General features: G+C 40.3%; 1 protein-coding gene across 1 annotated transcript; it reads right to left on the bottom strand.

Moving 5' to 3' along the window:
• Window positions 1-220: 220 nt before the first annotated feature.
• Window positions 221-17,240, bottom strand: SERINC1 (serine incorporator 1). The gene is made up of 10 exons (XM_061460009.1): window positions 17,125-17,240; window positions 11,880-12,041; window positions 10,347-10,540; window positions 7,239-7,318; window positions 6,932-7,069; window positions 5,819-5,988; window positions 5,501-5,591; window positions 4,261-4,402; window positions 3,914-4,144; window positions 221-1,852 (listed from the first exon to the last, which is right to left on the bottom strand). Exons 1-10 carry the CDS (start codon window positions 17,161-17,163, stop codon window positions 1,714-1,716), a joined length of 1,386 nt encoding a protein of 461 aa, XP_061315993.1. The 5' UTR covers window positions 17,164-17,240; the 3' UTR covers window positions 221-1,713.
• Between the last annotated feature and the right edge of the window lie 10,186 nt (window positions 17,241-27,426).

Below are 27,426 nucleotides of genomic sequence, written 5' to 3'. Positions count from 1 at the left end.
GGAAGGAGAAAAATGACTGCTACTGCTGAACCCAGGACACCTCCCCCAAGAGCTTAGCAGTACCTGCCCTGTATGCAGGTGTATACTGCAGTGCTGCTGCTGTGACATCTGTGATGACAAGGGCCATAAAACACTCCCTGGGAACAGAAGATGAGAATACGGCACAAAACCACACACAGTTCACATCCTGCAGTAATATGAGACATCAAGCCACCGGATATCTTCATCCAAATTTATTTATTAATAAGTTAACAACATATTCCAAATTATTACAAGCCTTTACTTAATCCTTCCATTACAATCTCAAGTTTGTCTGAGATTTCAGACTCCTGCTGTAACTGTCAGTGTTCAGGTGCAGAATTAAAAGCTTAGAGAATAATTGGCAACAGGGAGTATAACCACCACAGTAACATGATGCCTGCTGAAGGCCCTGGATCACCCCCAGCCAGGTTGCTCCAGCCTCAAGTTGCAGCAAGTAACAGAAATACTGAGAAATACTTCAGTTACAAAGCAGCAAGCACAAAAGCATTTAAGGTTTTGTAACCGCACAGGAACTATACGGTATTTTAATCAAATGGATTAATAGCTCATGCCTAGATCTAGACTCCCTATGCTCAAGTCCATCTCTGGCAACAAACAACAAGCAAAATACCTAATACATTAAAAGATTTCAAAATTTAGAGCTGCAAATACATGAAGAGACACTTACTGAAGCCTCAGTTAATACGAACCTCCTTCAGCTACTGCAATTTCAGCACCCCTTTTCCCCTGCTTCTTTTTTAGTTTAACCACAATACTCAAAAATGCCTCTAAAGGGCTCACACAGTTTTCACCACTCTGCTCCTTGCAAACTCTTGTGATTGTAGCTTAGCCAAGAAAGCGGCACACAAAACAGCAATAAATTACAGCACAGCTATCCCGTTTAAACTACTTTAAAAAATAGTAATAATACATAGATGCACGTTGTAAACAGATGCCTTAAAAATGAGCTTCTAAGCATGTGATACCAGGACCCTTCTCAACAGGGCATCTGCCCTCTGCTCTGCAAGGGCACACATCAGACCCAGCAGCACGCAGGAGGGGAGGACATCAGCTCCTCTGTAGCTTCAAGTGCAAGTTCCCTCATTTACCATCTCTGCTAAAGGTACTGCTGCCCTTGGGACAGACAAGGGTCAGGCTGCCGGTGCCAAAATGCTGCTGCAGGATGCCCACTAACCCCCCACATGCACCACTTTAACAATGCTTACTCAAGACTTGCTTTGGAATCAAGGCAACAGGGATAATCAAAGGCAGCCTCTCCTTTGCTGCCACAGCCTGATCTAACACTGGTTTGTTAGCCTAATTAACAACACTTGCACTTTTTTTTTCCTACAACTACTTAATGCAATTGAGATGGACAAAAAAAACACCACCACCCTACTTTCAAAGGGTCTTGATCTTACATCTAATGCTCCCAAAGCACTTGATCTAGGAGTAATCCTATGAAAACCATCGTGACAGCAATTGTCACTGAGCTCAGCTAGAAAAAGTCATCTAGTGAAATGACAAAAAACGTGATTCAAGGTACTCATGCAGAATAAAGCAGGGTATCCTATATGGACAGCACATGCGTGCACACACACATATTTACAACTGCACTACTATCTGGAATACTGTTTGTCTCAAAGACACTGTGAATAAAGCTAACAGAGTCTCCCCAGAGAGCAGCATGGCTTAGTCAAAGTCACGGTTTGTGAGGACCAGTGGAGCAACCAGGGTCCACACATACAGCACAATGCCGATCCAGCTGGAAGATATCTTCACCCAGACAGATGGCCATTTGCTGGTCATGGTTTCGTAAGAAGAATCCGGACTGTGAAAGAAGGAAAAGAAAAGTGAAGATCTGCAATCTTTGTTTGGACATTTAGTACACCACACTTCAGCTCTGTTTGCACAGTAGGTCATTTCCACTTAAGCTCCACACCTCCAAGGACACTTCTACCCTTCTTCCAGGCAGTTCCCAACAATGTTTACAAGAATGCCAGGAGTATGTTGGTGTCACAGGAAAGTGGAAAGCAACAGCACCCCAAAAAACAGTAAGAGAAGCTGTCAAGCAGCAGAAATAATTACATGGAATCTCTGAGGAAGTCTGTGGAAAGGAAGGGAATGGAAAACATTTACAGATACAAATAATGGATTTCACCTTGCTAAAAGACAACATCTAGAAGAATTACTACTCTTGATGTCATATTGACCCACACAAAGCACACAGTAGGACCATCTACTAAGAGTCACTTTTAAGAGAACACCTGTCCTTTAACATGATAAATTTATATTTTCTGAACTCTGAAGAGCATCTGTTCAAGCTGTTAACATAAAAACAATTCCCACTCAGGAGGACTGTTCTATTGTGAGAATTTTTTCAGGAGCAGACAACCATATTTCCTTCCACCAGATCCCACCACAGAATGGCTGAAGTTGGAAGGGACCTGTGGAGGTCACCCAACTCCCTTGCCCAAGCAGGGCCACCTACATCCTGCAAACCAGAACTGTGCCCAGATGGATTTTCAACATCACCAAGGATGGAAGCTCCACAATCTCCCTGGGCAGCCTGTGCAGTGCTTAGTCACCCTTGCAGTGATAAAATGCTTCCTGATGTTCAGAGGGAAGCTCCTGTGTTTCAGTTTCTGTCCCATGCCTTTGGGCACCACTGAAAAGAGCCTGTCTCTGTCCTCTTTGCACTCTCCCTTCAGCACTTATACATAGGGATAAGATCCCCGAGCCTTCTCCAGGCTGAACAGTCCCAGCTCTCTCAGTCTCTCATTGTATGAGAGATGCTTCTGTCCCATCATCATCTTGTGGCCCTTTGCTGGACTCTCTCCAGTATGCCCATGCTTCTGTTGTATAGGGGAGCCCAGAACTGGTCCCAGGACTCCAGGAGTAGCCTCACCAGTGCTGAGCAGAGGTAAGGATCACCTCTCTCTCAACCTGCTGATATTAACATGTCCCATCTCTCCTTTTTCCAGCTCTCTGTACCAGACATGGGCCTGGTGGTTACTTATCTGTAGTTGTTACAGAATTTAAGACTCTATTCTGCTCATTTCAGCAGGAAGTATTCCAGCAGTCCAGTGAATCATAACAATTACTCTAGAAAATATAAGAAAGCACTTGTGAACAAGGCTAGCTACTCCCAGTCTTCAAATACAACTCATTTAATATAGATCAAACAGTATACTTCCCTTGAGAAGTCCCATTCCAGACCTACGTTCCTCACAGCACACAACTTACCTCCTTGTCCAGCAAAAGATGGCATCTGTTGTGAATTAAGTTTAGTTATCTGAACTCCTTTAACTGAGTTCTTTTGAATGGGTGCTTTTGCTTACCATTAGTAGTTGCTTAGCACGGGAAGCTGAAGTTACTAAAGCCTTAGGCCACAAGCAGGTAACTCCCACCTAGATAAAGCTGAACTTAATTTACAATCTGCACTTGTTTAGTTATGTAAACAAAGGCCTTGAGACCCTTACAAATTGGAAGATAAAGGAACTGCATCTGTTAGCAAAGAGTGACAACTGGAGAGATAAGAAAAGGATAAGAAGAGGCTCAGAAAGAACCCAATAACCGACAGAAGAACCTAGACCAAAATTCGCCATTGGACCAAGAAGCATGTGCAAGGAACGTGCTTGCTTGAACAATGTGATGGTCCGGTGCATAGAATGCAAGAGTACAAAACCCCAGGAATCTCTGTTCTGGGTCCCGTACCGGAGGCACACAGCTCCAGCCGCTCCTACTCCTGTACCACTCAGTTACATTATTTATCTAAGAATCAGATGACAGAGACTCTGCTGTGGGAAACCTGGGGGTCAAGAATTTTCCTTAACAGCATCTTGTATGATTATTACTATTATTAGAAAAGCATGTTATCAAATGTAAATACCTGTACCAGTTGGTAAGTGTCATCATGATATACAGTGATGCCAGGAAAAGCATGAAATGAAAGAAGGAGTAACTGTAAGTAACTCCATCCCTCTCATTATCTATGGCTCTGTGAACATCATCTCCATCATCAAGGGAGCTGTCACTCCTGGGCATTCCATCCTCTATCAGTGTTGATTCATCGCTGGTCAGCATCAGCTTGTTCACTTGGCTGTTGTTGGATGTTCGGATGCTGCATTTGACACGAAAGGACACAGTACAGTTACCCAAATACAATTTAGTGTCTGGCAATGAGAAGTAATACAAGTTAACAGGAATTTTTATTTTATTTTTTTTAAAAAAGCTTACCTTGAATAGAGAACACAGAGCAAAAACAAAACCAGTCCTACAATTCCTTGTGCATCCCACCACTGAACTACCTGACCTTCAGTTGGAATGGTGGTGCTATTGTAACCAATGATGCTCAGCAAACTTGGGTTACAGCGCCTGTCTGTGGGAGATACTACGTTAGGACTTCAGTACATTTCCACATCGAATGCATGGTAATAGAAAGGAACTGTGACAGTCTTGAGTTAAAAAATAACCTTTAAATCTGATTTTAACCTACTGAGTCTCTCTAAAGCAGGCAAATGAAAGTATGTGACATAAAAATCTGTCTCTCCAAGCAGATAAACGGATTTTAAACTTATATAAGATATGCATCAACTGCATTACTGTTTCATCTCATAATTAGATACCACAACATAAAAACACTCTGCATATTGAGCTTTACAAATTTTACCATTAGAAAACAAGTTTGACAACAATATACTCTGTAGATGGGGTACCAGAGTCATCTCAGAGTTGGAAAATAACGCTTCGAAGTCAGATTCATATTACCAACTGTTCCCAATCCACCGCCTCCACAGATAACATGGATGAAACAGCTGAGAACGGCAGACCATCCTATTTCTCCATAATTACTGCAGGAATTAGATATGACTCATATGTACTATTACACAGAAGCAGAGAAGATTGTCCATCATTAAAGACGAAAGGGCTAGAGACCCAATTAAAAACACCAACAATCAATATTTGACAGCTTATTTTAACGACCAGAATTTCTGCATTTTTTTTAATCTTTTTTTTTAGAGATGCTCTGCTGTTTTCAGACGCAAGCAGCACTGAAAACATTTATTAATACATTATTTAAAATCCTCTGTTTGGAAAAATATTATCAGTAGCATCTCAGTCACCAGAAAGAAACTTGAAACTGGGTGGGGAGATGAACCTTCCAGACACCTGGGAAGAGCTGTGGGAACTTGCAACATCTAACCTTTAGAATACGGCAGTCCTGCCAGTAAGAAATCAAAATTTTTCCATATGATAAACATAAGAGCAAGTGAAAAACACATTACTTTGGAAGAACTATTTCTTCAGTATGATTACAGAAAGTTGGGGAGGGGGAAGAGAACACTAAGTAATGACTCCTGCCTCTACCTTACACGCATGGTAGTAGCCCATTCAAATACTGCCCTGCAAAATGGTGAAAATACAATCTACTGCCAAACTGGTTACCCAAAAAAACATACACTGCTCCTATACTTACCTGGTTCATTGGTCATAGCTGACCAAGTCAAATACATGGTATAAACTGTGATCACAGAAGACTGCAGCAAACCAGATCTTGGCTGAGATTCCTATGCAAAGTAGTCATGGAACAGCAAAGTTAGGCAATTACAATTCTCAGGCACAATTATATATTTTGTTATATATAATAGGTGCCTGGGACTAATAATAAGACTCCCAACCCCCCCACCCCCCCCCCCAAAAAAAAAACACCAAACAAACCAAACAAAAAAAAAAAAAACAAAAGGCAAAAAAATACCCCAAACAAATCTAGTAGATAAAAGAATTAAAACTATACCTGAATCTTCGGCAGAATTGACATGACAGAAGCACCAATACACAGCAGCATATTAACACTGATAAATGCCTTGTTTTCAGAACAGCCTTCCGGATGAGTGTAATAAACATAAAACAAGACAATAGCTACCAGAGACAGCAGGTAATTGACAGCTGTAGCTGACAGCAGTGCTGTGAAGAGACACAAAAAGAGTTAAGCTGCTTAATAATGGAAAGTATTAGAATTGAAGTAGTATTACATGACTCTCAGGTTTTGGATATGGCATACAATCACAATTAGACAGCAGCTCTGGGCACTGAAGCACAAAGGAAGTAAGTTTTCAATACTCTGATGTGTTAAAAAGAAAGAACACAATAAATGGGAAGCCTGAAGCCATACTAGATTCTCTGGTGCTCAAAGAGCAACCAAGAGCAGCAAGTGTGAAGGAACAAAGTTCTATTACACACACTCTGGCTAAAAGCTTAAAAAAGAAATTGAAGAACTACTTCTCCAATAGAAAGAAAACCAAATGTTATTTCCAAATTCCATCTTGCTAAAAACATTAAACAGCAAAACAGCCACTGCACAAAGACAGGCCGTGCTGTCTTTTGAAATACCTAAATTATCACATCTGAAATGATTTATTAAAATTAACATGTATTTTCTTTACTATCTCAGCCTTTCACTCAGCATGTACATTTGAAGAATGTCCGACTGGCAGACAGAAAGTAAAAAACAATTATTTGAGATATTTATGCTCCACATGAAGCAGTAAGAGGCCAGTTTGGTTTTAATCAGTGCTAAGGTATAACAAAAGTTATGGCTGAAAAAAAGAAAAGACAAAAAAAAACCAAAACACCTACAAATGCCACTTCTTTGCTATCACGAACTGAAACTCTGCTCCCAGAAATTAGATCTTATTACTGATAGATTGTTGCCCCTCTCCCTTGCCCCCCTTATTTAACTTGACATCAAAAGGACAGCACAACAGAGCTGAACTACACCATCTGAGAAAGTGATACTTATGCACGACGTAGCCCTTCTGCACTCTTGTAAAATGCACTGCTTGGTGAATAACTGATTTAATATAATGCACAACTAAATCTAAAACTTGCTTGTGGTCCAGTCCTTTACCTGCATACCAGCATCTTGAGTTCCCTTCCTCCATTTTTTCAACCCAAGATTCATTCCAGGAGTGGGCAAAGTCAATAAGCAAGACCAGTTGAATAAGAATAAAGCAGAATGCTCCAGCCATACCTACATAAAACCACACTAGAAGAGAAAGAAAACAAGAAGAACCACAGATATGTCTCTAAACAAATAAAAGTGCTATAGTTAAGACAGCTACAATTAAAGCTCTAAGACATCAGCATGCACTTAGTTTAACTTTAAACCCATTTATGATGGCACCATGATACGGCAAAAGAAAATATTCCCTTACCAGTTGTAAATGGTCCCTCGGGTATGAAGAAAGCTCCAACACTAATTGCAAGTGCTGTTGCAAATTTGAAGAACCAGAATCTAAAGTGAAATTAAAAAAAGTAAGGCCACTGCTGAAGTCTAATCTAATTCACCAGAACTTGAAAGTAACAAAATACGCATCTTTAAGAATGAGTGAATTAAAGCCCCCAACTCTTAAGTCTTTTGAAGTAGGTTATAAATCTCTTCTTACCTGCCCAAGATTTTTGTTCTTATTATGCTTGAACTGTGCTAGACTGACATACAATTTGGCACATTTCCCAGGGATATCTCATTCGCGTATTACAAATTAAGCCAGGGTGAAGATAACTGAGAGGATTTATGTTTGGATGTTTGTTTTTTTTTTAAGAAGGTTTCTACCTAGCACAGTGACATCACTGAGCCGCCTGCATATCAGAAAAACAGGTTAAAAATCCCTACCTGTTTTTAATATCAAACCAAAAAGTCAGAAGATCTGTTCGGTTCCCACAATGACAGACAACATTATGCTGGAGTTCCCTACCAGTCTCAATTCACTTCCTACATGGAAGAGATGTACAAAACCCTGGATTCAGACTTTTTAGGCCTACACCTGCTGAGGTTTAACCACAGCAACAAAAGCAAAGGATTTATCTTTCACAGAATAGACACAAACAAACTAAGTCCCCATTCCAGGGCAGTAGCATTGGATTTTATTTTTTTCTAGTAGAAGATAGAGTCTTGGACAAACAAAACAGATCAGATGTTTCCTAGAAAACAGACAAGGAAGTATCTTCCACTAAAGATTTACTAAACTCTCCCCAAATACAGACAGTGTACAAATACACCCTGCATAGTAAACTTCTAATCAAAAAGTTACACCAACAAAACTACAAGAAGCTGAAGATGATTTTTTCTGATCACAGTGGCAGGCAGCTCCAAATATAGGCACAGTATCATCTACATGTACTTCAAAACTGAATATAACACAAAGACAAGTACCACACTCCACAATGGATGGTTTTCCAGTTTTCTATCCCTGCCCATCTTTCCTCATACTTTGAGCAAGTGGAATCTGTCCTTCCGGCTGTTACAATCAGGGGATGGTGACCAGAGAAACACATTCCAGTTGTGTGGAGAGGAACTATGTGAGATGACTGAGTGAAGAATGTAGGGGAAATGGACTAATTCACTGGGACACAGAGAAGTGACTAAACCCACTTTGAAGGCTGAATTAACAACATTCATGGTGTAGCATATGCCTCACTAAAATTAGGTTTTGAATCCATATATTTTTTTGAATTCTCATTCTCAACTGTAGAAATCGGAACATGTTCAACTTTGATTAAATCTAATCTCTAATTTCCAGACTTTTTAAAGTGATCTTAACACTCTACCCATATAATGTGTGACAGCTGAAAGCACTTCTCATCTGAACCACCACCTACATTCTGTATGAATTCTGTGCAAGCCAGCAACAACCCTGTGAATACATTATAACTGATTTTTTTCTATTAACCCAAGGCTGGAAACCATTCTGAGTACTGCCATTAAAGCCAAGGCAGCAAGAACTGGCACCAGACCACATAACTAGGCTTAACTTGCACATGAGTATGGAAAAGTTAGTACATATATATGGGAAAACCCAATATTCTGAACATTTCAAATCACTGGCAGAAAGATGACATCATGAAGTATTACAGAAGATACATACAATTTCAAAAATCAAAAGCCATGGTTTTCATCAAGCTACCTGTATTGGAGCAACCAGTTATTACAGAAGTGTTGGAAGTAACATTATTAAGTATTGTACCAGTAACAAGTATTGTTTTTCCCTCTACCCTGGTGCTGACACTAGACTGGCTAAGAGTAAACTGCTACAGGTTGCATAAATAGTACCAACATTTGTACTGGATAGCACAACCCCATACAAGGACATCAAAAAAATCCCAAACACTTAAGAAGCACTTTCAGGTTTAAAAAAACAAAACAAAACAAACAAACAAAAAACCCACCCCAAAGTGTTGCTGTAGAATGTACCTGAACTATTTTCTTGCATGTACCAAGTATGCCCTTCTGAACAAAGCAGGGTGGAGGGAAAGGCTGATCTGAGTTACTGCTGCTAATGCATCTTAATATTGTACCCAGCCTCTTTTTTAAGACCGAAACAAACAAAAGAAGCAAACAAAGCAATACTCTTCTCAGTCTTATTTTCCTTTCCCCTACAGCAATCATTTGAAGATTTTTCTCATTTCATGCTAGAAATGTTTAATCTTATTACACTGATTTTCATTTTTATGGCTTAGCTGTTCATAGCTTCCATTAAATATAATAATTTTGAAAAAGTAGTCTAAGCAATCACTGTGACCACCAAGACTAGGTACCATAAATAATTTTATACTTTTTAGTGCTATTCCCTATTACAGTTATTTACATCTCCTTGGTTCAAGAAGCTATGTTACACATAAGCTGAGCCTGGACAAAAACTACCACTTATGTCAATTCCACTCATCTTCCATCTGATAATTCTAACTATAATGCAATACAAAGAATAATTTCTGAGCTTCCCAGTAAATTTAATACATAACTCATACTTCTTTATGCAGAGGGAAGAATGAAGAAAAGATAACAGAGGGGGAAGAGATATGTTATGTATCTATATAGAAACATACATAAATTGTTATAAGTTTCAAAACAAAACTGTTCAGAAAAGTGCAAGCCTTTACAAACATCAAAGTTAGGAGTGTAATTCCTCTTACAGATGGACAGATGAGGCTTTTTAATCTTTCAATTTGTTGAAAAAATCTCAGTGGAATGAAACTTAGTACCATCATTCATCTCTGAATTTTGTCATATTTGGACAAAAGCAGAACCTCTGATCTTGGAAAACCTCAGGACAGATTATCCATTGTCAAAATGGATCTTTTCCTCTTACAAAAATTAATCTGCCATGCCTAAGAACTTTGAGTGCCCTCTACTGCAACATCACTCCTCTAGCTACTATGCCACTCTGTTTGTGGAACAGTATATTTGACTAGTGTGCTTGGCCACAGACTTTATTTCCACAGTAGCTTTATCTCATATGCACATACTGCTCATGTCTGTATCTTACCCATTGTGCACCGCTGCTCTTGGGTCATTGCTGCTCTTCACTTTGATCATCAATAAGGAGAAGAGGAGGAAGAACATGGCCATACCAAAGCACACACGGTACACAGCTTTGTAACCAACTAGTACATCACAATTCACATGGCCGTACACACCAGGAATAGTTGTTCCCATACCTCCATCACAAAATCCAGGAATCTGTGATAAATACAAGACACTTCAGTCATCTGTAAAAGGCCTCCTGCGAGTATGTATTACTGCTTTATTAATATACCATTAATGAGTATTTTAACGTTATGCAACTATCATCGTCAGAAAATATAATACTGAAGGGCTGTACTGTTATTTACAGTCTAACTAGAATATTAAAAACATTTAAGGAAAAAAAAATCCCACATAGGCAAATTCTACACAAAACCAAGTCTAATTAACGGGGGGTGTGTGTCTTGATATTAGCAATTTCAGAACTTCTCATGGAAATGCAGTTTTCACTTGCTGATCTGAATCAGAAGATAAATAAAAGATCTGGAATTTAATAAATTTGATTTGACAGCTACTATCAGGTAGCTAGGAGAAGGCAGCCTGCTTACTTCTCTTTAAAACAGAAAGAGCCTCCCCGTCAAAAAAGCAACATCAGTTAGAAGTATCTGTAACCTCCATACAAAACAGCTGAGAATATCCTTTCCAGTCACTACCAGGACATGAACAACATCTTTCTGAAGTCAAATCATACTCCAGAAGGATTAGTTTTCTTTCCTAGGTGACTAACATGGCTCTCACAGAAACTCTAATCACTACACCACACCAAAATAACCATTTACAGATTAATCATTTCAGGGGAAGAAAATCAAAAGCATGTCTAACAGAAGTTCGTATCACCTACAAACAAAATAAAAACAGCAAATCAAACACTAACAGAAACAAAGCACATGCATTCCAAGCTCAGTGAACTTATATGCACTCCCATAACTCAAATTATCACTCAGTAATTTTACATGCACTATCATATCTGCATATAACTAATAAACTGTAAAATCCTATAAGCACTTCCTCATTTCCTTAGTGAAAAATATGCTACTATCGTTAGTGAAAAGTATTTTTGTTATGCATTTACACACTTTAAAACAGAATTTTAATCAGTATAGCAGAATGAAACTACTGTGGTTATTTTTTGATTTTATTAACAGCAACCAAAACCAATCAAGTGCCACAAATACAAGCATGTTGATAATGTATAATTTAAAACTCCATATACATAAACTACATTTTCTTGTTTGAGACAAGATTTTGTTTTTTTCTCCTCTGAGCTGTTAAGGAAGAGGTGCAACTTTATCTCTAAATAGTACTTCTCATCCATGCAGTGATGGTCCCATGAGTTCTTTGTTTATATGATCTACAATCAAATTAACGGTGACTGTGAAGCACAGGTGGCAGCTCAATGACCTATTTCCAAATAAAACTCACACTTTCAAGATGTCATTTACTACTATCTATGACATTTGTTCTACCACACATGTTAGCAAAGAAGCAACCTGACCTTCTTCAGCTGCTCTTCCATGCCTGGTATTAACATCACACAGGCAACGCTCACGCCGAGAAGTAAAAAGAATGCATATATGAGCCGAGTTATGGTGGAGTTGTTTCCACTGGGGCAGCATCGGCAGAGCAGGCATGGAGCACTTCCACATAAACATGGTATCTGACAGAAACAGAACATACAACAAACTCTTTAAAAACGTTTGCACCGCTAGATTTCAATATTTAATCAGGCTGTGCAGATCATCAGCAGTTATGATGGAAAATTACTCATCCTGTGCATTCCATCACTAGTGCAGGCTAAGTCACTGTAACACATTTACAGAGCCCCCTCACAATCTTGGAAGCACTTCCTAATGCACCACTGTACAGTGAAATTAGTGCTATGTCAGAAGTAATCATTTATCCATTCACAGGAAATAAAGACTGGATTCAGGCTCATTTGTTCTCTTGAATTTTATTTAATTTCAGCTAAATGAGATGCAAGGATTGCTTTTAGTTAACAATTCCATCCTCCCTTCCACAGCTGCAGAGATTAAACAAATACTCCAGAAAAAAAAAAATATTTGAGCACAACTGCCACCTACAACAAACATGTCCAGTATCTGGCCAAGCTGGGCCACAATCCTCACTGGTGAGGATTCATAAACATCACCCTGACATAGATACCAGACAGCAGCAGAACCCAGCTTCTGCCCCAGCTCATCCACAGGACACCTCCACCATGTGACAAAAGCCATAGGTGCTAATCACAGCAGTGAAGACACCCAGTCAGTCACATCAAAACATGACTAGTTACACAGCCACATGACCAGTGCATGTCAATCATGCAGCATGACTGGCATGTGTCAGAACAAGTTCTTAAAGATTTAGTCATATGACAATTAAAAAGGCCAGTAGTGTGCCGCTACCAGGAAGGGCCCAGGGCTTACAGGAAGAGCAGACAAACTGTCACAACACTCCCAGCAGCCTCCGCAGAAGCCCTCAGGAAAAGGCACAGATGATGCGTTCTTACAGGTTCAACCAGACTCACACACTTGAGGTCTTTTAAATAATTTCCTTGCATTCTTTTTGTACTTGTGTTCCTCTCTGAGGATGGAGGAGCCAAGAATCTCCACTTGCTTTGCTACAGAATCATCTTTAAATAAGCAAACTTCAGTACTGAATTTGTCTTGCTAAAAAAGTGAAACTAGGCAGATTCTCATTATAACTATTTCAATATGTAAAAGATATTATGTTGACATTTTTTTACTTCCTCCTCCACTCAGTATCATTATAGCACAAAGAGTACGAGCATGCTGATTCCAGGAGAGGAATTTTACAATGCAACAACTTCCCCAAGGAGGTGGCAGAGTTCATGACAAGGTTTTCAAGATGAGATTGAACATGGTGCTTGCTCATCTTATCAAGGCTCCCTTTCCCATAGAAGGTTGGATCAGATGATCCTTTGAGGCTGTTCTGTAACTGCAAGCAACTACATTAGGGCACCTATGTTTAGTACGCAAGAAATGTATGGCAAATATTGGCTTAGGATACATAAGGATTTTATAGTACTATATGTATTCCAACAGTTCCTCAACACACACAAATAACCCTTCTAGTGAAGAGTATTTCTATTCTCTATTCAAAAAACTTACTTTCTTGAACGAATTCTTTCTACATTAATATTTTTAAAGATCCTGTTGAATAAAAGGCTGAGTTTGGCGGAGTAGAATATAACCTTTAGGGTCATCTGCTGCAGAAAACTTGGTGCAAGGACTCCCTGGTATACAAGCCACTTCTCTTCTGAATCCCAGTTGTAAACTGTTTGTTAAGCGTTTAAATAATTCAAGCAACTTCCTCCCAAATGCACACAGAGGAATGTGTGTTTTGAGAGACATGGGAGGTTTGCAGTGGATGAAATAAAGATGACTGTCTCCACCTCACTGGGTGACAACATGCCTTGAACGAGGCAATACAACTCATGTAAGTGTCTGAGCTCCAACAACAGCTTCCAAAACATTTTGCCACCAAGAAGCTTATCCTTACAAGCTGAGACCATGCACATGAACAAGAGACACCTATTGATTACTGATACTATTTATACAAGTTGGCCACTTCTACAAGGAAACATGGTATAGTCCAAGTCCCTCTTTCTTTAGGCAAAAAAGAACAAAATACATACCATTCCAATCAAATGTCATCATACTACTGGCAAAACCACTTCTAACAGACTTCCAAAAGAACAGAAAGCAAAGAACATTCAGCCCATAGAAGCGAGTTTATCAGCAGAGAGGACAAGGACAGTTTGTGCTGCTTTCTTCCTGAATTCCATACCTCCTACCAAGAATCCTACAGTACAAAAAGTAAGATACTACCACAGAAATCAAAGCTTAACTCCCCAGGTGAGACTCAGCTTAGTCACAGATGCGCACAAAGAGTTACCCTGCAATTAGCTTTGAGATTGTTTTGTAAGGAAGCTCAGACAACAGTTACTAAGTCACAACCACCATCCAGTAACATTTGTACCTACCAACTCATTTTTCCCCAAAACGCACAGGGATACAAGGAGCTCAGTGGTGTTTGCTAAGGCAAAAATAATAAAAAATGACCCACACACCTATTCTGGGAGCAGCCAGCTGGGCAGACAAGTTAATTCATGCCTGCTAAACTAGTCACTTCATTCTCTCTGGGAATTGCAGGAGGAACATATAACAAGATGAATACTGTAGAAAAAGAGAAATGCCAACAAAACCACTAAAAATCAAGTGTTACTGCCCCGAGGTACACAGAACAGGGTTTTAGTATCAAATATAATCTTCTTACTGGGGTAATGACTACATGATTATATACTGAATTAAGTATTCACAAAAAAACTAAGCCCTCCCCCGCTGAGCCTAGTCAGGTTTTAGCTACATCATCCCTACAATGTGCTTAAAAGAACCAATTTAGTCAAGATCTTTGCTTTGCTAAAGAATATTAAAGTGAGTAGAACAGCAGCTGAGCTATTCCAGAGAACAGAGCAAGAGAGGCACGACCCAGCAGCGTGAAAATGGCACTGTCTGACCAATCAGGATCAGAAGACTTCTAGTGAGATGACAGTGCTCTTAAGGCCTTTCCCCCATCCCACTACCCATCTCTGGTATGCTCATATGTGCTCTTAAAAGCACTGAACTGAAGCACTGCCTGCTCAGCACAGAGCAGGGCAGAGCTATAACCAGCACTAACACCACACAAAAAAAAAAAATCCCAGAATAAAGGGTATGAGGCCAGATGCCAAGGTCAGGTACTCAGAGCAGCTCTGCATGCCACAACACGTGGCCTTGCAAAAGCTACACAGCTGAAGCAAGAGCAATAGCAGCATCTTCTCAGACAAAAGCAGAGCAGTTCTACTGGCCATGGACAGTCCACACTAGCACAACCTCTGCTCCTTCTAGTTCCCCCGCTGCCTCACCCTCACAATTTGCTTTGCTTTCTGCATCCCAAATGGCACTTTACTGACATAGCCTTAGAGACCAGTGCAGACAGACTTCTGTAAAAACTATCATACACAAGGTTTTTATGTACTGCTTAGCTGTGGTATTAAGTGTGGAAAGAAACCCCAATTTGCTTGGGCATTTTAAAAGAAGGTATTACCCACTGTAAATCTTGACTTAATCAAGATTACATACTCATGTAAATCATTCTGGCTAAAAGACTACTACATGTATTTCTCTGTACAGAAGCAAACACTCAAAACTAAGAGCAAGTAAACCGAGATTCTTCATGCAACTACAAACACCAGCCAGTTATCAGAAATGGCCATTTATGCACTAGAAAATGCAGCATATACTAACTCAAGTATGTGAATTAAAACCTACAGTCATACTGTCACTTTGTATTTGACAATAATTAAAAATGCTAACGTTAACTATATTCAGCTAGTAATTAAAAGTCTAACTGGCTAATCCATTAAGTAGCATTTTAAATGTTAATTAAAGCAAAATGAACACTGACAGTACTTCCTTAATGGGATATTATCAGTGTTCTAGTCACCTATTACATGCATATCAGCCAGGAAGCTTAGCTCATACAAATTTACCCATCACTTAACAGAATTCAGACAGGAGACTAAGGAGTTAAGTATCATCTCTGTAATTAAATATCACTCTATACTACGGGAACCAAAATCCATATATTTTGGCAGCACAAATACTGAGGTTTGAATCAGTATGAGGCTTTGTTAGACCAGTATGTAGGAACTGTTTGAATACGCATAATTTCATTTAATCCAGGTATAGTACAATATTTTTGATTTGGTAAATTCAGGTTTTCACAATTGCACTGACATTCCCAAGACAGAACTCTGAAGATTCATAATCCACCTGACTGCATCTACACAGGCACTAGAGTTGGAATGACCTGTCATCACTTAAGGATCAAAGAGCAACGCCTCAAATGAGGACTGCTATGCAGGATCTCTTTCAACTTCTGTGCTGTTCTGCACAGTGCAAACAATTTAAAACCACATCGGAACTACTGTTTCCCATTAAGAAAAATCACCTGACGATGCTCAGCATGGTGGCGACACATTAGCACACACTACTGAGCACTGCGAAAATGATGGCTCAGTAAGACAAAGATACTATGAAGGGTGGAGCTGCTCAAGACAAAGCCGTAAAAAAGAGGCATTAAATGCAATCACTAGGATCAGGGAAACATACATGGTTTATTTTTCCGTAAAGAAACACCAAATTCTTAAGCATTTAATTAGATTTTGACTCCTTTATACGTTTGGTGAGAGGGAGCTCAGTGGACAGTGACACCTCCCACACCGTTAGGCGAATCAAGCAGCGACCAGCAGCGCTGCAGGCCGGCCTGTCTGGTGAAGTACGAAGCTCCTCACTCGGCTTTGGCGGATCCCTGAAAAAGCCCAACGGGGGAGGGAACCACCGCGATCTTGTCTGTCAGTCCGTCCGTCCCCGTCCCCGTCCCCCCCCCCATTCTTTGGGCCCGCCTTCCCCAGCCTGCGCTGAACGAGCCCTGCCCCAGCGGAGCGGCTGCCACACGGGGCGGGAAGGGGGAGAGCGCCCACGGCCCACGCTGGAGGAGGCGGGAAGGCAGCGCCACAGACGCGCCCGCCCCTGGAAGACAAAGGCCCGGTGAGGCGACGGGCGAGGCACGGGACGAGGAGGGAGAGAAGGAGCAGCACCGGCCGCCTGCCTGGGGCCTGCGATGGGCACGGAGATGCAGGGAACCGCCGCACCGCCCGCCAGCCCCCGCCTTACCCAGCTCGCCATGGAGCAGAGGCCCAGGACGCCGCCCATGGTGGCGGCGAGCTCCGGCGCCTCAAAGATGGAAGCACGACGGCAAATATCTCTCGACAAGGTTGTTTACCGCTCCCAGAAGCGCTTCCTGCTGCGCTGACGCAGCGCCAACGTCACTTCCGGAGGAGGAAGGGAGGTGGTGATGGTGGGGCGGGGCCTGAGCTGCTCCGCGGGGTCGCGCAGCCGGAGCGCCCCCAACAGGCGGGCACCAGCCTCCGTGCCCTCGTTGCGCTTGGGTTACCGGTCATGGGGATGAGGTGGTTGAGCCGCTCCCGTGCTTTCCACGAGTACCCAAAGCCGGCGCTTCCCGGCACCTCCCGAAATCGGCTGATGGGCTGGAGATGGGTGAGGGGCTGAGGTCTCCCCTACCTGAGTGGTGCTAGCGGGCATTACGGACTGCATCCCATATAAAATGTATAAAACCATGCAGGACTGCCATGGTGGTGCTAAATAGAAGGTGAACACAGTCCAAAACCGAAAATAGTCAAAAAAAAAAAAGTATACCTAAAAAATCTTTAAAAAACAATCAGTAATCATGGAACAGAAAATGTACACTTTATATAATTATATATTTTATCTGTTTATATTATAGACACAGTAATACCAAGGATACTGGCTCAGCTGAAAAACAAAACCATTTCATATGTCAAATGTGTTTTAAAACCCCAAAAGCAAGCACCTGAGAAAGATAAATAATTGAGGTTTTAAATAAAATACTTAGAAGTGTGAGGCAGAACATTTCATATGGAGTTTTATAGTACCATTTTACAAATTAAGAAACATCTTTGACTCACAAGTTTCTCTCCTTGCTAACATATGCAGTGATTGCAGTACTACATACTGAGCTGCTGCTCAGATTGGACTTCTCTATGAATATAGATAAATCTATCGTTTATAATTGATTTTAAGGGCAATCCTCTTTCCAAAATCAAACATGAAAAGAAAAGGCTAAGAAGGTACTTTTGGAGGCTGTAGGTTTAAGGCTTAGACTATTATCTAGTGATAAAAAAGGGAATGGGAATAATTAACAAGAGAGCAATAGTTACTAGCTTGAAAGGTAGGTGCACAGAATTAGTGGGCACTGAATGCTGAACTGAAATAAAAAGTCAGTGTGCCTGTCCTTACCAAACATTAAGAAAGCTTTGGAAAGTTCCTATAAAAACATTGCTGAAATGGAAGTCCTCAAGCATGGGAGGTGGGATCAACTGTTGCTTAGGGTGCACCTGCTTCTTGGATAAATAGTCTACTCACCACTGGCCCTGGCTATTGCTGATAAGCACCTCTTTGTACTGCACCAAGACTGCAGACTAGCTATGATCAGAGCATGACGCCTGAGCCTAATCCTGAGCCATCTTCTCTTACAAGACTCACTCTAGGGTAATGGGACCTTCCACCTCCATAAGAGAGGTGGATTTGCACCTGTGGCAAGGAGGAGAAAAGACAGGGAGAGGAAGGCAGTGGGTGCTACTCTGTCCTGCGCTGTAAGGCTGGGTTTGGCAGTGAGCAAGAATTTAAACCTTCTCTATGTGTCCTGTGGAGGAGGACAATGGGAGGGCAGGGGTGGGAGAAAATGTTGGAGTCCCTTTAGTTTGGCCAGTAGATCCACAATAGTAGTTCTTAATGATCACTTCTGTTTGCGCACTAAGTTAAGCTAATAATGGGTGTTGTGTTCATCTTCTACATAGCACCACCTGATAGCCAGAAGGTCCTGGAGGCTCAACGTCAGCTCACAGCTAACACCGTGACTTGCTTTGTGTGATGAATTCATAGTCTCTCAAAAAAGGAGTCTGTTGCCTCTCATTTTGAAGCCCTTTATCTTTTCTAAATACAGGTTTTCATTAGTTACTGATCTGCTCTGCTTCTGTATTCCCACAATCATCAGTGTGCTCTTTTTCCTTACAAGAGCTTCTGATAGCCAAGGCAGACTATTTCTGTCCAGACCAACCTGATCTCTTTTCTTTCCAAATATGAAATCACATCACTGTTCTCTGATGTTTCTTTATTTCTGCTGTCTTATTTGGAGCATTTACTGTGGAAAGATACTGAATCATCACATACACTTCACTGAACCAAGTCCTCCTCCTTCATCACACATCTTTTCTAAGAAATTGTAAGAGAGAAAAGATCTGCTACAGGAATTTTGTTTCTGGAATTCTGTTTCACTTTCAACTCACACAGCTTGCTCAACAGTTTTAAATCATATTGTGAAATCTCAGTTTTGTAGAAACTAGCAGTTTCTCAATGTTGTTCTTTGAGAATTTGGAAGCCTGTTTTGGCTGTTCTTATGCTGCTATGGAAATGGTTAGGACTTTGCTTACCTTCAGCTATGATGGTACATACTTCACTGTGCACCAGAGTTTCTTTTAGCTAGATGCTGTCAGTCCCCTTGCCACTTGAAAAGCCTCTTGCAACATTGCTAGGTTTGGATGCTTTATTTTCACTGTGGTACTTCAGTTTTATTCAGTTTGAAGGGGCGGGGAGGAATCCTTCATACCCAGATATGTGTCTCGGACGGCTTCCCCAGTGTGATCTCCTGCTTCCCTGTAAGCCTCTTGAGTTTGTATGGATATGAGAAGCAGAGCTGTCCGTTTTTTGGGTAGCATTCTGAATTTTCATTTTTAGAAAATAACAGGGCTCAAAAAACTGAAGTAACTTTTTTTTTTCACATCTCGTTTATGTTAGGGAGCTTTTTACTAAAAACTATCTTTCTGTCAAATGCTTACTGGAAAATGAGGATTTTTCCAGACTGGAGACCATTGTCAGTTCCATGGTCTGCACAAGAAACTTCCATCAGCCTCTGCAGCGAACACTGGATCTGCAAAGCCCAGAGATACATCATGGGGGATCCCACACCATTCAGCCAACACGGCTATACTCACTTAAACCTCCATCAGAAAAGCTCTGGTGACCATTTTGTCTCCTAAAGTTGTTTCCACTGAGAGGAAGGGTGAGCTAGGGAGAACAAGATACACCAAACAGGCTTATGCTTTAGGTAAGGCTTTTCTGAATCCGCACTTTTCTGTTAGTGATTCAACACTCTGGTACACAGCGTCAGAGAGAGAATCCTGGAAATTGCTTTGGACAGGAGGTGGACGAGTTGCCTGGTGCCTGCCTCACCCTGAGGGAGCCTGCCCTTTGTGCTGTGAATTCCTGTCCTCAGTAACTGAGTTACCATTCATTGCGTTTGCTTTTTTGAAGGAACAAACAAGTAGGAGGCTGGAAGCACAATGTAAATACTGCACTGCCTGGCATACACAGAATAAACCCTGCAGCTTGCAGGAGACACCAGGTATTCATACAGTGACCATGTGCGTAATGTGTGCACCATAAGCCCAGCAGTTCTGCATATAGCCAGGCAGTGCCCATGTACGTGTTAGGAGCGTGCACCACGTAAGCAGGAGTTAAAACATTTTGGGAAAAGTGTTGACCCTGACGTGTTTTCTGCCCATCTCCAGTTGTTCAGATACCATGAGCACGTTTCTTTGGGACCTAGGGCACTGCTTTGCGAAGCACTCAGCACTACGGTACAACAGCATCAGACCTTTCACCATGGATAGACTACAAATCTCAGACAAATACATCTCCAGGCCTTCCCAGACAAGACTTTCCAAGCACACAAACACAGATGAGAACATGTGTAAGGGAATAAAAGGACAAATAAAAGGTGGCTGTAAGGGGGCCTCTCTCATCTTTGTGCTACAATGCCAAAATCATGCCAAGCATTATCATGAAATTCGAAGGAAACAAAATGTTCAGCCTTCAAAACTGAGGAAGACTTGTTCTGTCTACATGGATGTGGAGCTGTATGTGAAAATCATCTCCTCCAGAGGGCAGTGCAATTTAAAGAATGGAAATGTCTCGCTGCTGGTGTATAAATGGAAATCGGCAATTTGAAGATGTATTTTTATCTCAACAATGTTAACAGAAAAATAGTCTACAGAGATGTATTTTCTGGAATAATTCTGTGTACACAGTATGACTCTATATTTCACTTGCTTTAAGCCATATATAAGTGAAGTCTACAAAAATCCCCTTGTTTCTCCCTTGATCCTCTAAATGAAAAGTAATATAGAAATAATGTCTGTGATAAAAGATTATAGTATCCATGGTTATATCTCTATTGTGAGAGAAAAGTGGAGCACAAAACACTAAAATTCCTGTTTCTGATGGATTGTGCAAAGACTCAGAGATAGCTGAAATTAAATGGAATTCAGAAGCCATCTTTTTTAAGAACTGACCTAGATGTAAATCTAATACTGAGTCTAATAAATAGGTAGGACTATAGAATAAATGTTTATCTTTATCTTAGTCTTACAAGGTGGCTTTTTTTTATTCCAACAATACCCATTTATGTAGATCAAAATCAAGTAATGCAATGGATTTAAATGGTAAAGCATTAATATGTATGTTTATGAAATTATATTTTGTCATCTCAAAAAATTACATTACTGAGTAGAAATTGATTAACAATGTACATTTTTCTTTTTTATAAATATATATGAATTTTTTTTTTTTCTTTACATAAGTGTGCATAGTCTGGAACTGGTTTACACAGGCACAGTTGTGAAGCAAAGAACAAAATTAATCATCAGATTGTTCCATTCATGACATCAGAAGATTAGATACAGATTGTTATTAACATTCCTGTTAAGCCCCATCACAATCATTGCAAGTGAGAGAGAAAAACTAATTTCTACTTCTGTTACTGTTATTGTTTGCTTGGAAAGATGCTCATCAAGCATAAATTAACAAGACAGTTCCACATCACTACGTAATGCTCTGTGTTCTTAACAGGAAAATACACAAATACTTGGAATAAAATCAACTCCCTTCAATTTGTGTAGCAGAGTATAGTTCAGTGTTTCTAAATAATTGGCATTTTGGAGACTGCTGCTAGCATTATAGCAGTGTGAGTTGGGTACCATTAAAACACAATACTGACAACTTTCAGTCTATTTCCGTCTTATCAAGTGGTCCATCCATGAGAAGCTTTGTGTTTGTATTATTTGTCCTGGGGATAAGTCTAAAGAAACTTGTGGAATACACCAATTAATTATTCTACACCCCCGCCCCCAATTCCCTCCCCCTTTTTTTCATCAGACAGTGAGATTTAGGTTAGATGTAAGGAAGAAATTCTTTGCTGTGAGGATGGTGAGGCCCTGGCACAGGTTGCCCAGAGAAGTTGTGGCTGCCCCATCCCTGGCAGGGTTCAAGGCCAGGCTGGATGGGGCTTTGAACAACCTGGGCTAAGGTGTCCCTGCCCATGGCAGGGGGATTAGAAGTAAATGATCTTTAAGGTACTTTCCAACCCAGACCATTCTGTGACTCTATGATCTTAGAAGACCGTCTATGTTCTTCAAAATCATTCTGTCTTGTGTATTGGAGGCCTCATTCAGGTGTCTGAAAGGACCTGAGGGGACACAGCTGGCAATGCACTAGGTGACCTCCAGCCTCAAGAATCAGTGAGCAGAGACCTGGTGGCAGTGGCTTTGCTGAAGGCAGCTTTCAGCACAGGTTCACAGAGGCTTGTGCTCAGGGTTCCCTGGGTACACACTGTCGGTCTGTGACTGCCACCCTGTTCCCCTGCCCATGAAAAGACACTGATCAACAGCCTCACACCAAGAGAGAGAAAATGCTGTGAAAGCTGCCCCTGCACATCTTTCATGCATGTTCAGGGTTAAATGGTAACCTGCCTCTCTTCACTAGATTATTTTGGTGGGTTTTTTTGCAGACAGGCGTGGTTTCTTTGGCTTTTACTCTGTGCAGATTTAAGAAAAACTAGTTTAGAATGGAGAGCTATGCTGTCACCATCTCATTATGTATCTATAAGTTAACCTCACAGACACACAGTATTTGTTCTTTCTCATTTTTCATGTAGACCTGTGTATATAGATAAATGTGTGTGTAATTATGTATCTGCATGTTGCACACTGATGTACATACATGTGTACACAAACATGCATGCATGTGTACATGTGCGAATTAATGTTACTTGAAAGGAACTGTCATGGATCTTTATGCTGTACCAGCACTTCAGTGAATCTCTTGGCACTTCCCTCTTCATTTCAACATTGTAGATACACAAGCATTTGTTTTTTTCTTGTTTATTTTCATTAATAATGGCTAATTTGGAGCCAAATCCTTTCCTGAATTTTAATAAATGCCTCTTAACTTCCGTGAAATCTACCTCTGGGCCAGAACCTTAAGTAGCACAGCATCACCTCTCTCCACTGAATTTGCTGGAGGTATATGCGTCCCAACATTAACTAAAAAGACAATGATTTTTATAGGTATGGAGTAGGCAGCGCATATAATTATATGAATTGTAACGTTTTTGCTAATTCCACCTCTTTTGACAGATACATATACCTACTGTCTAATCTAAAAAAAATAGACTGAGAAATGTAGATATTTTTATCTGAGGATTAATAGGCAAGTTTTAGATGAGACACTAATTCTAAATGGCCTCAGAGTTTTGTGCCTCATAGTTATAGCGTTGATTAGAAGAAGATAGTGGTCTAGACAGTATCTCCTCAATCTCTGCTGGATAGCACCATCTGGAGCTAATTGATTATTGAAATAAGGTTTTTTTAATAACCATTAAAATACATACACGTAGACAAAAATGAAAACCTACGGAAAGCTGGTAAATTTTGTGGGTTTTTTTGTTGGGCTTGTTGGGGTGTTTTTTTTTGTATCTGTAGGGATGTTATTTGTCTGTATTATTAATGACCTTCCCTTCCTTTTCAAAGGCAAAGAGAACATATTTCCCTCAATTATGAGTTTTGGCTTAGCATAAAGTTTGCCAGTCAGGAGTGGCAATACAGGGGTTCTAATCTTAAAATGTAATCATGAGGAAGTAAGGCTGTAGGATTTTAGTATTTGCACCATTAAAATATCTTTTGAAGCAACAAGAAAGCAACAGCTAGGGACCATTTTGCTGTTAGGACTGGTATTTTGGGCACTGTGGCTAATTTCAAAGAAATTAATAACATTGGTGGAATGAGATGCCATTCACTGGCTATTTTAAGCAAATTAAAATATGAAATTGCTGAACCACTAGATGTTATTTAACTGGCTCTGGCAGTTGTCCCAGAAGAAAGGGGGCAACAGATGCGAATCCATTTTTCCCAATGGCTCCAGAGGCACCTGCACAGCTTAGCTTCCCGGGAACACATGCTTCACAAATCTAATACCTTTCTTTTAAAAAGTCAGTGAGCATATGAATAAGGGTCATTTAGCTTCTGCAGTGTACCTGGATTTCTAAGAACCCCTACACAAGGCCCTCAGTAACAGCTTTCAAAGCAACTAATCAGTCATGAAATGACAAAAGAGGCTTCCTTTCTGATTAATAGCTATTAGGAAGATCCATCAAGGGCTATTAAACATAATTGTCCAGTTGCAACCTCTATTCAGGAAATCTTAAAATGGTAATTGCTGGAACCGGGATGGCAAAGCTACCACCACCTGCTTGTCCTTCACTTACACCTTTTCCTGAAGCATTTGCTCTTGGCCTCTGCCGGGGAGGTAATGCTGGGAAAGAAGGCTTTTACCCTGACCTAGTTTTTACCTGACCCTTTCTAATATTCTTAGCTAAGTGTCGTATTATTATGTGTTATTATGCACTGAATAATAACAGTTATCTATGTTTTCCTCTTTTTAATGCTCAAAGGACTCTTTCTTACATAACCTATTTTGTTTAAAAATAGAGCAATAATTTCCACATCAATAGCTTCTTCTCTGGAGGACAGCAAACTTTCAAAATTTGAGCCATTGTCCATTTTTTTAATTGCTGTAATTTTAATTACAGTGTAGGAGGCAATGCAGAAATCTGTCATTCCTCTTGTTTTTAGAAGACTTTGGAGAAAGGAACAAGGTTCCTGCAGTTTGATTAGTCGCAATGAGAGATAGCCTCTGCAGAGACTTCGGAGACCAGCAGGAACATGAGCTGGACACAAGATGGCCATAATCCTTCAACCTGAGAGCTGCATTTGTGCTGGGAAATCAAAGATGAAATTTGCATGTGTGTGCTTTAGTAACTCTTACAGCCACAAGCAGTGAAGTACTGAACATGAGGGAAGTTTGGACTACAACATGAACTCTGCATCTGTATAAACTCACATGAGACAGAGCAACACTATTCAAGTCAACTTTTGTAAATGTAAGCATTCTCCCTCACTACAACTTCTTTCCCAGCATGAACATATATATATTAGTGGCAGTTTCAGGTGCAGAAGCAGGCAGCGCTGTCCCTCAAACAAAGCTGTTAGGAGAAAAGATTTATGTCTGTGTATTAAATGGGCAAATTGCTCTCTCAGTCTGTTAAGCTGTTGATATGATCTCTTGGCAAGCTAGAATGGCTCATTGCTATTTTCTGGAGTGGAACAAATTGCCTGTGTGCAAGTATAACCCAATAGTAAAAGACACCAGAGATATACTGATCAGTGCATTCAAAGAAATAAATCAGTGTTTATTTCCAGAATCCATTGACTTCATATGGGACCAGTTTTTAAATAGAGAGAAAAAGAATCAAGGTTTTCAGAGATTAATGCCTGAATTAATATGTAAATAACCCCTCTTCTGTTCCATTAACTTTAGCTGAACTTGTTGATTCACTGGACCTCCAGCTAGCAGAACATTCAGGCCACCCAGAAATCATGCCTAATTTTAGGTCCTTATTTACAAAAAAAAAAAAATACACCCCCCCCCAAAAAAAAACAAAGCAACCTTAAGAGGATGCTGATAGCCAGAATTAATTTTTAACAATTGTTTATTTGTGATGACAGCCAATTTATTTTGTGGAAACCAAAGTTAAACTGATTTAACACCATGAAAGAAAAAACTGCTGAACAACAGAAACATAATTCTGCTGTTTTTCTTCTCTGGCTTAATAGACTGGTTTGAAGAACAGTGTTTTTTCACTGATAAATTTGAGTTTCATCTTTCATGGTATTCTGCACTGCAGTAATGGTATCAGAGCAGCTGCTTTACAATAGTGATGGAAGAGCCATGGGCTAAAGGAAGCATTCAGGAGTACTGGTATTTCTGTGACTGCTTTAGAATATGTTCACCACTGATTTCCTCTTTATGCACATGAAATCACCCAAGTACAGCAAGTCTTCATTGCATACATCTGGTTCAGTATGCTGCATGTGGAAGTTTGTTATCATGAAAAACACATGAATCTCCATAATTTTCTTTATTTGTTTAGCAAAGACTTTCTAGCAAAAGTCACAACTTATTTTAAAGTGTTTAAGTGCTGCTGAAGGACCAAAGCAGAACCCTTTTTGGTTTGCAGACGACGAATGCCCAGTTGATGGTGGGTGGGACTGACAGGTAACCTGACTTCTCTTGTGGGTCCTGGATCTTGACAGCATGCCCCACTGCCGCATGTCAGACCAGCAAGCGCACAAGGATTATGGCATGTCGGGTACTAAATCATGACCTATAACCACCTTTGGTGGTCAAGCATTGACCCACGAGACATTATCAAGAAAGATGAAGTACTAGCAGGTATTAAAAGCTGAGGTATTTACTGTGATACAAATGAACTGTATTTCTTGGCTGAGGTCAACTGGACAGTATTCTGGCCAATCTATAGCACTTCACAGATACAACTTAGCAACAAGGAGGCTTTTGTTTGGGGGCATTAACACTGCCCTTCCCCATTTTTTTAACTTTAGGCTGTCAGTTTGCCTGTATTTGTTTCTCTTAACTCTGACCAAATGATTCTTTTTCTTCTTGAAGGCCTTTATGATGAAGAGGGACACTGGTCAAATATTAAGCAATTATAATGGTGTCAGGAAATTTTTATGTAGGAATGTCAGGGAATATTTATGTAGCCTGTTGTGAATTCAGTGTGTCCCCTATAAGATGTGTTTCCTGTATATAAAAATTCTGATGTCTGAAAACAAGAGATTTCTTTATTTAACTATGCAAGAGTTTAGAATGTGTCTATCTACTGTGCTACCACGAATGTGGCAATGCATGTTCTTCATTTCTAGGAGCTTCTTGTTTCTTCCTGATCCCATTTGCAGACTGGCTTACTGTAACCTAAGGTAGGAAAAGGAATGACTATAACTTTTGTTTCTCTACCAACACAAGACTTTTTTCTTTTTTTCATACTAGTGCAGCTGGATTTTTGCTGTTCCATCTGTCTCACGTAAGTGAATTACAAACATTGATTTTGTAAGTCATCAATGATCTATTGTATAAATACTTAGTCCAGATCTGCTTTCTTAGGTTTTCCAGACTTTCACAGCA

The sequence above is a fragment of the Pezoporus flaviventris genome, unplaced genomic scaffold (genome assembly GCF_033815535.1).
Source record: "Pezoporus flaviventris isolate CSIRO_AGI_PZ_B2104156 unplaced genomic scaffold, CSIRO_AGI_Pfla_v1 ptg000031l, whole genome shotgun sequence".
Lineage (NCBI taxonomy): Eukaryota > Metazoa > Chordata > Aves > Psittaciformes > Psittacidae > Pezoporus > Pezoporus flaviventris.
The sequence above is the reverse complement of the archived record's forward strand: the minus strand, read 5'-3'. Positions and strand labels throughout refer to the sequence as shown.